At 35.2% G+C, this 14,080-nt stretch overlaps 1 protein-coding gene across 3 annotated transcripts in view; it reads right to left on the bottom strand.

The window, feature by feature from the left end:
- MED23 (mediator complex subunit 23) overlaps positions 1-14,080 on the bottom strand; it is a 37,016-nt gene that overhangs the window by 14,179 nt on the left and 8,757 nt on the right. For 2 of the 3 annotated variants that reach the window (XM_065733844.1, XM_065733826.1), the window contains exons 9-17: positions 13,543-13,655; positions 12,750-12,845; positions 12,142-12,159; positions 5,692-5,892; positions 3,876-4,019; positions 2,867-3,012; positions 2,085-2,330; positions 1,772-1,914; positions 1,217-1,391 (exon numbers count right to left, since the gene is read on the bottom strand). In XM_065733844.1, coding sequence (XP_065589916.1) covers positions 1,217-1,391; positions 1,772-1,914; positions 2,085-2,330; positions 2,867-3,012; positions 3,876-4,019; positions 5,692-5,892; positions 12,142-12,159; positions 12,750-12,845; positions 13,543-13,655 — 1,282 coding nt within the window. The remainder of the gene's footprint in view (positions 1-1,216; positions 1,392-1,771; positions 1,915-2,084; positions 2,331-2,866; positions 3,013-3,875; positions 4,020-5,691; positions 5,893-12,141; positions 12,160-12,749; positions 12,846-13,542; positions 13,656-14,080) is intronic. The other variant, XM_065733835.1, reaches the window with a different exon arrangement.

Genomic DNA, 14,080 nt, shown 5'->3' with positions numbered 1-14,080 from the left:
AAACAGAACAAAACAAATGAACAAAAACAACATGAACAAAACACAGAAATTGCAAAGATGCCACCTTGAAAGGGAAAGCACTAAATCATCCTTACTAAGAAATGAAGTACTGCTTTTGCTGAAAAGCACTTTATTTTACAGCACACTTGACAGAAGTGCTTTTCACACCAGGCAGTTCAAAGTAATTGAAGAGATTTTTTACAATCTGGTGTCTCTGAAACGCCAAAGCCATCTATTAGTTTACCCCAAACTAGCTACATGTTATGTGCAACTAAATTGTCTGATTCATATAACAATCTTGTCTTTCAGAAAATAACAAGACAAAACAGTACTTAGTGAATAAAGAACAAGATTTCCAGTTTAAAAAACACAGAATAGCTTGGGTTGGAAGGAACCTTAAGCATCATTTAGTAAATGGACCTTTTAAATAAATAATTAAAAAAAGAACAGAAGTAAACAAACCCAGATTCTTGATTCAAACTGAGCATTAGTCTGCAGCTTAACCTTTCAGAAAAATAAGACAACACAAACCAGCATTTTTCCCTAGAACTCCTTAGAAAAGCTGCATATGGACTCTAGAATTTGAACTAGTCTTTCCCCTTTCTTGTACGCAGACTAGCTGTTGTTTTAAAGTGTGGCATACACTGATCTAAGACAAAAGTGTTTTTTTTTTCCCCACATAAATTCACACAGAGCCCCCACAGCCCCCTTCGTACTGACTCCTTTACAGATCCAAGATGAATAAAGTTAGTTCTCTCATCTGACTAAAAATTCACGTTACTAACAAATGAAGTGGAATCAACTTGATTCTTGTAATGAAATTATACATCATCTATGGGAGTAAACAAGCACAACCACACCAGCAGACAAACCAGTCATCACGACTACAAGAAGCAGGCTCCTTTTCTCCAGTGTAAGGAGCTCAACAGTTCTCTGATATCTCTTGACATGGTGGTGTTGGTGCATGTTACTGTTTTGACTGTGACACTGCTGCCAGGTCTGTTTGAGACAGACTGCTGCAAGCAACTGCAGATTACTCCTACTGATATCTAACTGTAGCTCCAAAACAGCCTGCTGAGATTCCACAAAACACCAGTCATGGAACTAGGACTGGGAGGTACTTGCATTTTATTTCAAACATAGTTCTTAAACAACTTTCAACTTACAATGAAAAAAAAATCTGCAACCACAACAAAACATGGTAACCATCACTTACCACAGATGAAGCTGGTTCTGATTTCTCTGTGGCACAGCAGCCAAGGAATGAAGATGGCTGAGCAGCTGGACTCTGTAGTGAGGCTGGATGTGATGCATTCGATAGCTGAACATTTCTAGCAGAGTGTGCAGAATTCCCCAGGCGTGAGATTTGAACACAGTTGGCAGGAGCTGACCTTATGAAAAAGTTCATAAAATAAGTTTTCCAAGAGATCATGCTTCATAATGTAACTAAAAGGTACACCACTGTGTAGAGACAGTTATAGTGAGCTACATATCAGATATTTGATTTATGAGTACTGAGTACTGTATTAATTACAAAGAGCACATGCAAGCACTTATTTAAGATGCCCTACACTTGTAGGGCTCAACAATTTTCTGACTGAATGTGTACAGCAGACATCTGAATTATTTTAAGGAGTTAAACTGAATATAATTTCTGCCCAATTTAGAACCTTTACAATTTTTTTTGTTGTTTTTTAATAGAAAGCAGCTTGTATGTGCTATCGAACTAAATGAGAGGAGAAGGGTTTACGGAGGGAGCTTTCTTTCTTACTGATAAAGCCTTTGATGCCCAAGGACTCTATTTCCATATAAACCAACAAACGACTGTAGGTTTCCACGAGAGCAGGAGCCAAGGCCACACTAGATTTTGCATGAGCCAGCTTAATTACCCTTGTAGCTATGCTATGAATCAGACTGAGGAAAGAGAAAATATTTTTCAGTCAAAAACAAACACATACAATTTACAATGTTTATGATGCAAAACAAGAGGTCTATACATAGCATTTTCAAGCACAGAAATATTTTCGCACTAAAAGGTAATTACATAAAGATTTACTAGTTTAAAAAAAAAGGTAACTGTATACCTCATTTTGGCATGAACTGTGAGAGAGTCCAACAGGTTCATTGGCAATGGAGTAATAGACCCTGATGCCATGCAATTAGTCCCCGGAAGAGATATCCTCATGTTGCCATTTCCATAAATAGTCTCTACCAGTACGCCCATTGGCAAAGTGAAACATTCTGAATTGGTTGAATAAGCATTGCACAACAAGGCAATCTTGTAGTCATTCATCTGTAAACTTTTGTTTCTTAGACTCTGTTGCAAAAACCTAGAGTACCAAAAACAGATTAAATGTTACGTACAAAGAAACAAAGTATATCTACGCATTCAAGGATTAGAGCCACAATAACTCCAGTTAAAAACTCATCTTAAAATAATGGGAAAAATATATTTATCAATTGCACATCAAATAACCAGACCTTCTGCCACAGTTCATTTCACTGTTTAGTAAAATCTAATCATTTCCTTCTGTCAAAGAAGTACTTCTGAAAGAAAAGACGCTTCAGAAATGACACACTTTCCAACTCATAGCATAATAAAACACAGTAATTAATTTTCTTTCTGAATCTCCATCAGCAGTTAAGATTAACCCTTTTTAGATGTAAAGCTGTTACTATACCTTTAAGGAAACTGCATTTCATTTTTAATGTAGTATCTTTACTTCAAGATTTTAGTGCTGCTTCAATTCCTTGATAACCCTTACTACACAACACTTCAGCACACAGTACCTTCTGAACATAGACTTGAAGAGTCTTATTTCATTGTGTCTACAAACAAATCAAAATGAAAAACAACAAAACTCACTCATGGTGATGCTTAAGAGAATGAGGAATGGGAATCTGTAACTTGGAGTTGTCGCTATGCGCCTTCCGATTCAGATGAATCCAAATACAGGTCATCGCAAAAGCATGAGTGGACTGGGGTTTGTTAATATCAGGTACAGGAATACACTGAAGAAGGAAACAATGAAAGTGATGTTGAACGTATTAATGTACAGAAAACCAATGTAGTCAGTAGACACGAAGTCCCATGAAAACTTGAAGAAAGCATAACTCAAAGCCCATCGCTATAGTTAAACGGCCCAGTCACTCTTCTCATTGTGCTCATGAAACATCTGTGAGATCACATAAGAAACTGTACAATAGAATTTCTGTCAAAACTTTTCCAGGAGGAAAAAAATATTACATTCAACCTTATCAGTTCGGTACATCACACATTTGTATTAATTTATCTATTGATACAAAACAGAAGACACTGTAATAGCAAACAGTGAGGATGACTTTCTGACAGAACTGCTGTGGTGGAGGATTAATAACTTCCTCTAATTCTCCCTACCTCAACAATCTCCATTCTATAGGAATGCAGCAAGCACAAGTAGGATCTGATTTAAGATCACTGAAAGAACTTTTAGCAGTCATTAATACTAAACAAATTCAAAGTGTCTTGTTCATTTTGTTTGCACCTGAAATTATCTGATAATGTATTCACAGTCGTAACAATTAATCTGCATGATACTACTTCTTAACAGTATATCCTCAGGGCTCTACACACACCTCCTCAAAACCTTAGTCAAACAAAACCTAAGAAAGACATGACTTAAGATTTTGGTTTTATCTGTTGTTGCTTTGTAGTACAAAAACCATTGCCCATGTGTGGTTATTGAAAAAACACAGCTATGAAGTACTGGAAATCTTTCATTTAATTATAAATATCTCCAACTATGCAGCACATTGATGCAACAAGAACTGAAGAACAATCGTTAATATCTATGTACAAGGTGTCATATTGAACAATAATTAGAGAAAAGACTTACTTCTTTCTCAGGATAAAGGAGGTCAAAAAGCTTCATAACAGGGAGGAAGTCAGCCAGTGCATTTTTCTGGATGCTGCCAGAGATGAATTGCAGTAGCACCCACATCAGATGGTCTCTTCCTTTAATGAGGCCACGGCCTGCCAACTGTCAAAAACACTCAATAATGGACAAATGCTGCAGGCAGAATAAAAAATCACTGCGAAGATATCAATAAAAGTAAAAGAGGAGACTAAAATAGTTCCAGTTTTCAGAGGTTATCCGGCATTTCATTGAACACTATAAGCAGAAATACATGTCAAGTTTTTAGAAAGATGGCAAAAAGGCAAACAGTCACAACACAGAAACACTGGGAGGGCCACAGCAATTAACAGTAGGATTTAAAGTGCATTTAGCTCCTCGGGAACATCATTTTGGAAAAAAAAAAAAGCACAAAAGCAAAAAGCAACTCAACTATGTGATTTAAATTGTCACATGGTAGACCTGTAGCCAAAGGCAGTACTGCAAGTGATAGCAGCACACAGTAGGCTTTTTATTCACTCGTTTAAAAAGTCTCTGAACCCAAACAACATGAGTTTGCTTTATCTGGACACTTCTAGGTGTGCTTGATTTTTATATACATACACATACATACATATAATTTTTAATTTATCTATAACACCAGTTCTTCAACAATGAGTATACAACCTCTAATCTAGCTTATTTTTAGCTTACACGTGTATAATTCTGTGGCATAGCACCTACTGCTTCAGTAACACTGATTTACTTCACCAAAGGTTCACTAACAGGCATTATAGGCATGCAACCTAATTTTAGGGCTACCAAAATGGGCAAAGAAGAACTATCCATTATGTGGACCTACACTATATATAGCAGATTTGGATATTCGTGTAACCGTGGGAAGATGCGTGGCACATATTAGAAATTTTATCCACATATCTGTAAGTTGATTTTACAGCAAATATTAAGAACATCTTTTTCATACTACCAGCACCACAATTCTCTCAGCAGAGAGCTCCGGATATTACTAGTACAACGTAACCTCTCCTATCCTTTCTTAAGGAAGATTGACACTGCCACCTTCAGAATCCAAAAAGGAAAGGTTAAATACTTGAAAATGCAGCACTTTTAATAGTATTAATATGAGGAAGCAACAATAACTTTGGACTCTGTCACTATAATTGGACAAATGATCTTTGATCTTAGATTGGTTAGAAAAACAAGACAGACTCTTGCGTCCACCTACAAGGCATGTTTCTTTAGCTCATGCACTACACAGGTGTTTGCTTGTTTGAAGCCTGATTTTACACTGGATGCAGCAGCACAGTACTTGGGCCTTCTTCTGACTTAAGCCAGACTTCCTGATTCTAACAACCCAAATATAAAGCAATATCCTGTATCTGAATAAACTAAAATAGACCTAACTAAACACAGAATCAGAGAATCACTTGAGTTGGAAGAGACCTGTAAAAGTCATCTACTCAAACTCTTCTGCAATGAACAGGGACACCTTCAGCTAAATCAGGCTGTTCGGGACCCAGTCCAGCTCGACCTTGAAAGTCTCCAGGAAAGAGGACTGCACCACTTCTTTGGGCAACTTGCTCCAGTGCACTGCTTTTACTGTAAAAAACGTTTTCCATATATCAAGTCTAAACACAGTGTAACTCGAGAATTCGAGTTGTTTCACAGAACACAGCACGAAAGAAAAATGTTACATATTAGGTACTTCTTGGAAGAAGTAGAAGGGGGAGTGAACATGTTAAATCAAAAACATTTTTACTCTCTCTCCTACCAGCGGGGATCGACACAAACAATTTACCTTTTGATGGAGTGACAGGACCATATGAGGAAAGCTTGCAAACTGAAAGAGCACAAAGAAAATGAGCTGGCTGGAGAGATGCTGCCACAGAAGCTGACTGGTTCCACCATCGTCAAACTTCTCTTCAGTCTCAGACCGCTCCATGGCATACACCACAAGATCCACCAACTGGTCCTCCAGCACAGGGCAGCGCTGCTTGTGCTGTAAGGCAGAGATCAGATACAGTATTCCAAAAGCCTTGCCATTAACTGCAGAGCTCGTACAGTTGCAATTACAGTATAGTATTTTGACAGAAGGCTGGGAAGCATGAAATGAAGTCTGAACTTAAGTTAAGGATAAGCCACTGCGTTAAAGCTGCACTATGTTACAGGTCATGATGCTTTTTGCATTTTATTGCACGTTACATTATTTCCTACTCAGTTCCAAAACACAGATAATCAGTTTCCAAAAAACAACCTGCTATTTTTTGTCTGTATTTTCAATGTTTCGTTTTCTTTGAATGTTGCACTCACAGAAAGCATAACTCAATATTTAACACACTGTTGTTTGTTGCTTTTCTTTGTTTCCCCCCCTCTTCTTTAAAGAAATTTCAAAGAGAGATCAACTATACTGCCAAAACCAGGACCATTCCAATGCACAGCACAGGTATTTAACTACTATTTCTTCTCTTTCTCACTCTCACTTTGAGTTCATCTACAACTAGCAGCAGAATTAATGTCTGGTTACCACCCCTAAAAGTAGAATTCCTACAGGCACATTACCACCTAGTACAATACAGTATCAAAAAGACTTGAAAATTAACTTAAGTGGTACATTCTACATAATTACTGTTCTATACACAATAAGTACCACAGTGCTGAACAGTTTATATGCTGGACTTTGACTGCCACAATCTCCACAGCAAACGGTGCAAACACACACATCATTTTAAATAACACACCTCCTCCAGCCATCTTCAGCAATAATCAAGAAGCATATTATATATTCAGATCCATGTCAGAACAGATGCACATACACCAGGACCACCACCAGTAGTCTGAAACTCAGATCCTAAGTCTTACATGTAAGGACCATCAAGTTTATGTCAAGTACAACATTTCATTACCCTGTACACAAATTGTTAGTGGTATGAAGTGTTGTTACTAAGGATAAAAAGCTGTGTGGAATTGTTTCAGTTAAATTCACAGTGCGAGCAGTACAGGAATAATCTAACTTCTGTTCCTTTCATTATGACCTCTCTTCAGGAACAGTCCCATTTTTCTTTCGTTTTTGAAATTTTTACATCTGACACCTGTAACATAATGCAGCCTTAAAGAAAACATTACTACTTTAAATGATACAAAAGAAAAGGAACTGAGCTGCTCAAACACTAATCATGAAAATGCAGTTCGCCTTTCTGGAGGCAATAAGGCATACGTAAAAACAGTTTAAAAAGATTATCCAAATACTCAAAATATTTTAGGAATGCCTTAGATGAGTTCTTTGACTTACTAGCCAGGCAGTCTAAAAACCTTTTAATTAACAAAGTAAATAAAAGGAAAGAGAGATGCTGAAAGGGGATGCTTGTTCTAACATTCATCAACAGTAATCTTTTGCCATGAATACAAAGAGATTCTTCTTACTAAAACATAATATGCAAAAATGGGAAAAATTGACAAAATATAATGAACAGCACCCCCTGTTGCATGCTCTTCACCAGCCCAAAACTGCAGAAAGCTACAATTCTAGCTGTGTTTTCTTGAAGCATGCTTAACACAAACCTCTAACTATAATAGAAAGCATCAGTTACTGTTTCACCTTCTCTTCCAGTACACAATGCCATTGTCACAGATCAACCACACTACAGGTTTACAGAGAGCAATATTAACACTCCAGTTGAGAATAATTTGATTTTGGTGTTTTGTTTTGTTTTTTGGTTATCCCCATCACCCCCGCTCCCCCAGAGCAACTAATTATGAAGCAGAGCAGGGTGCAACAGACAAGACTACAGACTAGTTTATAATCCAGCATGCAAAACTACTATGTACAGGGCTTGAAATTTAATAGTTTGCTAAGCACTGGGTTAATGTCCACAGGCCTAATCATGTTAGGCTATATTAATTTAGGATCAAGTTATTCGAAGAACACAACAGGAAAATATTACTGTTAAAAAGAAAGCCAGAATTTCCAGTAGGAATTTATACTATTCTCAATAATTCTAAGACTGGGAAAAAGTTTATGATTGGGAAGAAGTAAATTCATCCTCTTATTCTGTAATTCGTCATTTCATTGTTTTACAGTAGCCTATGAAAAATATTGCAGAATTTCACTTCCACCTTGTTTAACTGCTTTTCTGGCATTGTTTGCATTGTTTTCTGTGAAGATATTTAGCACACATTTTGTATCTATAGTTTCTGGATTATTCAAAATAAAATACTGAACTTGCAAGTGTGTTTGTAGGGTTGGGGTCTTGCCTTGTTTTACTAAGCACTCATAAGTGAAATACAGCATCTCAGCATGTATTGAGACCTGTGAGGGGTGACTTTCCTCAAAAATAAACAAACAAACAAAAAAACTAATTTTGTATATGCATATACTTTATATACAACATTCAAAAGCCACTTTGGTTTTTCTTTTTTTTTTTTAAATTAAGTATTGCAATTTTGTTACATAAAAACATTGCCCATTTTGCTCTGAAAACAATCATTAGATGTCTGACAAATATATAACATCACTGAAAACACTATCAAATCATATAGAAGTACAGGGGAAAAACAACTTCTACTGTGACAATTTGATAAGAAAACTTCCCTTGAGACTAGCCCTCTAATGTACCTTTTATAAAGCAAATCAAATCTACAATTGCTTTTTTAATGTTATTTTTTATTCTTTAAAGATTATCCTAAAAGTAAAATATTCTAAGAATTCAGCAAGGCTACCTGCAGATTGATATTGCTTTAAATAACTTAAAGAAATACTGCTTAGCTCAAAAATATTAAATAAATATCTCTACTTAAGAACAGATTCCGGCCAAATATTAGAGCCTAAGAGACTTGTCAAGAATGGGTTGTCTTCATACATAAGTCCAACTCGAAATTTACACACAGAATGATACTACAGTCCCCTCTCTCACTTCAGTTTTCCAAAATTATATGCTACCAAGACTTTAAAGTTGTTTATATTATGTCAGATTCCATTTCTGCCAAGTTTAGTGGGCATTCTAGAGTTTTCCTCATTGAATCTTACTCATTTTCTAATAAAGAAAATGCACTGAATTGTTCTTAATACATAGATGACCAAAAATATACCAAAAATAGTCATCACACCCCTTAGCCTATGTATTTTGCCAAGCTAACACTGATAATATCAGAAACATTAACATACAATATGTTAAAAATAAAAGGGAAAGGAAAGTCAGGTTATTCATTACATTATTCCTTTCACTTGTTTTTTTAATTCTACTGCCACAGTGCATGGGCCAACATGAAATAAGTGTCTTCCTCAAACTGTTCTGGTCTGTAGCTAGGAGAGATTGCAGTAACACATTCACCTGGACAGAATATGGCACAAATAATCTCATACACTCATGCAGATCACCACTGATCCATTTACAGAATCACTAATACTACAGCTCCCAATTAAATGTTTGTATAACATTACAGAAACAATACATGAAAAATTATTTCTGTTTTAGAATTTTCTGCAACCCACAGAAATCAATGTTTACATTAAACTTGGAATCAATTTCACTGTTTAAAGGCAATGCCATCCAGACTAATTATGCAAGCAAAAATAACTTCTTCTCTAATGCAATACTGTATGCACATAGAAGGTAAAAATGTAAATTAAAATGCTTCCAAGTAGCTTCATAACTGTTTTAAGACATTACTGAAACTTGTCTTCAATATGCAACTGTTTCAAGGATTCCTTTAAATAGGATCTCCAACTTTAATTTTAATTTGGCATCAATGTATTAACATCTTCTTAACTGTTAAGCACTTAAAAAAAAAAAAACCTAAACAGATTGTAACATACCTAAACAAAATTAGTTAAAAAAAGTAACTAAAAAAGAAGGGAGCATTACTCAAGCCAATAATGAATACAGAAGTGGCACGAAAGAACCATGCTTCTTATAAACCATTTCACACAGGTATACAAAAGAAGATACTAACCCACTCAAAAAAAAAAAGAAAAAAAAAAGACCACCAAAACCCACCCCAGACTCCAAGAGAAGGAATATCCTGAAGTTGGCATTACTGCAACTGGATTTAAACACGGATAATTGCTAAAGATATATAAAAAGCTCATAATAATCCCACAACAAACCTTAAATTTCTGAAAGGAACATATGAATCTAAAAACATATCAAATTTTACCTTCATGTTTCTCTCTGCAAGGTTAGCAGGACAGCTGGATTTCTATTTTCTACACAACTCAGAGATGGTTCAAGTGAACATTTTTCTAATATATATCTGCTTAGTTAGGACTGAACCATAGAACTTCATTGTTCATCTTCAAGAATATTCAAGAACTAGGGCAAATTTCCGATTTGCTGAAGCATACCTAGATTGTGATGCCAAAAGGTTCAAATGAAGGCTCCAATCCTGCAACTGGATCTGTGTGAATAGTCGATAGGGTATACAAGCAGCTTCATATAAGTAAAAAGGAATGCCTGATTTATCAGTGTGGCGTGTTTCTGTACTGGTTTTTGAAACAAACTTGCAACTATTTACAATGTGAAGCATCTTATTACAGTGATAATCAATTTATATACAGGTTAGTTCAGTTCTAACAGTAAAACACAATTATCAGCCATCTTACTGAAAACACCAATGCTGTTACACAACTTCTAGAAAGCACACTTATTTTTTGTCAAATGGTTACATTAACAAACTCAACCATAATGTCCATATGTACCTAGAAGTGATTACAACTACTGTTTTAAACAACATAAATGTTTAAGCAGAACATTTAACATTTCCTGTTAAGCACCACTATACTACCCTGCTCTAAATTTCTATTTTGACTCAAATTTTCAACAGCCTTACGCTGGTGTAGTTGTAGCAGCACAGCTAGTTATATATAGTTCATGTTCTGTCAGCATTTCCTTTATAAGCTACATTCTTCAAGTTTGTTCCTTGGCCATAAAATTTCATGCTAAATTGAAACTTTGTGTAGAGGCTCCTACCCTAGTAAAGAAATTGTAAGTAAACTTCAACATATTTCATTACTTCAACAGAATTTCCTTGAATTATTTTTAGAGAACAGCAAAGTAGAAATTAAAAAGCCAGTGTTTTTAACATTGACATTTTTTGACCATAAATAGCTTAGAAAAATAAAACAGGTTCAATAAGTATTTTTGTGTAGATCTTGTATAATTTACCAACTACAAGATACAAAGTTTGATTTATTATCTAACTGTAGACACTGAAATAGACACAGAATACAAATACAACTCATCTGATCACTAAACCTAGCAGCTCGTTTCTGAAGTTTAACATTTCAGCTGCTTTAGGAGTCTCAAATACAAAAGACTGATGTATGCAGCGTACTGTTAATGAAGTTGTAGGTATCTGCATGTTCAAAACCATCTTCTCAATCCAGAGAGAGCACGTGTAAATTTCACTTAAATGAGAAATATATACACAAGGTTTCAGGATCATGTAAATTTCATAGTCAAGTTGCAAATCTGAAAAAAGTTTCTTAAATGGAAACACTGACACAACCTTCACTATAGTATTGCAAACAGCAACGCTATTTTATAAATCTTAAAAAGATTCTTTTTTTTTTTTTAAGTAGGAGTGGAATTATTGTAGTAAGGGATCAACTGTATATACAGTACCTATACTTCATATCTCAAACCAAATCTGCTTGTTTGATTTTCTCAGGCTTGCCATTACTATCTTTTTTCTTTTTTAAAGAATAAAATAGAAAGCAAAGAAAACATAAGTAGGCAAATTTTAAAGGTACTACTTCTCTCAGAACTTTCTTTGACCTAGTATGGAGGACATTATAATTACCAGTTGGGAAGTTGTTACAGAGGGTTCCTAATAAAAATATCTACTAGAAAATCCTTATTACAATTTTTAATTTTTTAAAAGTAACAATTGATTTGCAGGATTACAATTTTATAGTCAAGCACAGTGGATGTTTTTCCACTTGCACAAGGAAAGATACTGAACTATAAATCTCTACTCATCTGAAAATTCCAGCAGTAAAAGTTCTTGTGACTGGTAAAGGTAATGGTAAGAGTTCATTCCAATCAAAATCTTTGCATCAAAGGATCACTAACTGTCAATTTTATATGACATCTCTCAAATATCAAGAGATACGTATTGAGAATTGGCCCTTGGCTATTGGTCCTGCCAATTTCAAGCCCTGACTGTACAAGTATTCTCTAACTGGAATCAGTGGCTACAAAGCGGCCAGCGTATCGTTAGTCACAATACAACAGTAAGGTTGTGAACATACCTGAGCAATGTTCAAGGTCTAGAGCATTGGAGGATGGGCAGGACAAGACAGGACAGAACAAAAATAAAGGAAGAAAAAAAGAAAAGACAAAACAGTGACTATGAGGCCAGCCTCAAGGATCCCCAAGTCAGACTAAGCCCTCCCAGTTCTAAGTTATAAAAAGAAAAAAACATAAAACAAAACACAGATTTTCACTACTCTAGTACTGTAACGCGCCAATGTAACAAAATACAAAGTTTTGAAAACTGATGCGAACAACCATTTTTTCTTTTTGAGCTAGCAGTCTCCTACTGTCTGTCAAAGGTGTACTTGAGGCTGGCCTTATAGGAAAAAAAAGCAATGCAAAAAAAAAATCATATTTTAAATCTCTACTTTTCGATTTAACATTCGTAAAGCAATATACAAATGATAGGAACAACAGTGTCCAATTAACCTAATATGATCTCATCAAAAAATAAAAAGTAAAAATAAAAAAACTAAAAAATAAAAATAAAATCACTCTCTGGACCTAAGCTGTTTTGCTTAGTTAGCTATAGCAAAGAAAAGAGAAAAAGAATAGTGCAGATTCTATGCAGAATTAAATCACATGTTACAGCATAGTACAGTACCTGCTTATTTAAACCTAGCATATTGCAGACCATATCCCTCGAATACGGTTGCTCCAGCACGTATCTCAACAAAGCAGTCTGTGGTTCAAACAAATCCTTCAAAAAAAAAAAAAAAGGAAAAGCAAACACATACAAAACATATATTGCCTCAAGACTCTCGTTAGTGCTGTATCATTTAACTGAGTTAAGCAACACAGCAATGAGTGTTTTATCCATGCGGATTTATCTATGCAAATGTTTTTGCTCTCTCTTGAGAAAGTAATTGCTACTCCTCAAAGCTGAAGATAGAAAGTCATTCTTTAACCAACAGCAAGCTCTCTGAAAACAGCCTTGAGATGCTGTGATCTTAATTCTTTCAGTATGCCACTGTTTCACACTCCAGAGTTTTCAGTTTATCTAAACTAACTTACATCTGAATTGTAAAATAATATTTCCTACTGAAAACAAAGAACAGAAAAGAAAAAAAAAAGGGGAATATAGTTTCATCTTCTCATTGCTAAACTAACTTTCATTTAGTTCTCTGCTCTTGCTTACTCCCACATATGCACACTGATAAAGAACATGAAATGTCTTTTTCCTCAGCATCCTGCACAGCAGTTACACCACACGCTACTTTACAGGTACCCCACATAAAGGTTGAGATAAATATCAGAACAAAAACATCTACAACTGCAACATTAGCTAGGCTTTTAACAATAGAGTATTCACCACTGAACTTCTTTTTCACCTTATGTTATAAAACCTTCATATTTCTTGAATATTATGTTTTAGGTTAGAGGTTAGTAAAGCATACCTTATCATATGGTAAGAGACCTTTCAAAGGAAAACGAAGAGTTGTAGGATCCAGTTTCCATGAGTTACACATAGCACCTGAGTTATTTACCACAGGAAGAAGACTACAGCGACCTACATGTAATGAAACATTATGAAGTCTAGAACAGTTAAGTTTGCCTACTGTTATCATTCTGATGCAAAAACTGGTCTCAGCCATTTAACGCTCTCCTTAAACTTCCACTGTTTAAGTCCTTTTAGCACAGGATTGCTTGAGGTTGATTTTATTTTTCCAATTGGAAGTTCAACCTTTCAATAAATAGAATATCTAAGAAATTAAATCCACATCTATTCATACTGAGTACACTGAAAATAATAAGTATTTTCAATAATTAACAGTAACTCCCATGGGAAAAAAAATTACAGCATAATTCATATTCATACTGTATGGCAAACCATAAAAAACAACAACAAAATAAAAACTTCTTTCATAAACTGTTACAGTTTTATTCTACTCTGAGAGAAACAACTTCTGTGCCCAAAGACCTCCCAGTTTACTT

The sequence above is a fragment of the Cyrtonyx montezumae genome, unplaced genomic scaffold (genome assembly GCF_038088225.1).
Source record: "Cyrtonyx montezumae isolate F1298 unplaced genomic scaffold, pur_monq_1.0 scaffold_0, whole genome shotgun sequence".
Classification (NCBI taxonomy): domain Eukaryota; kingdom Metazoa; phylum Chordata; class Aves; order Galliformes; family Odontophoridae; genus Cyrtonyx; species Cyrtonyx montezumae.
The sequence above is the reverse complement of the archived record's forward strand: the minus strand, read 5'-3'. Positions and strand labels throughout refer to the sequence as shown.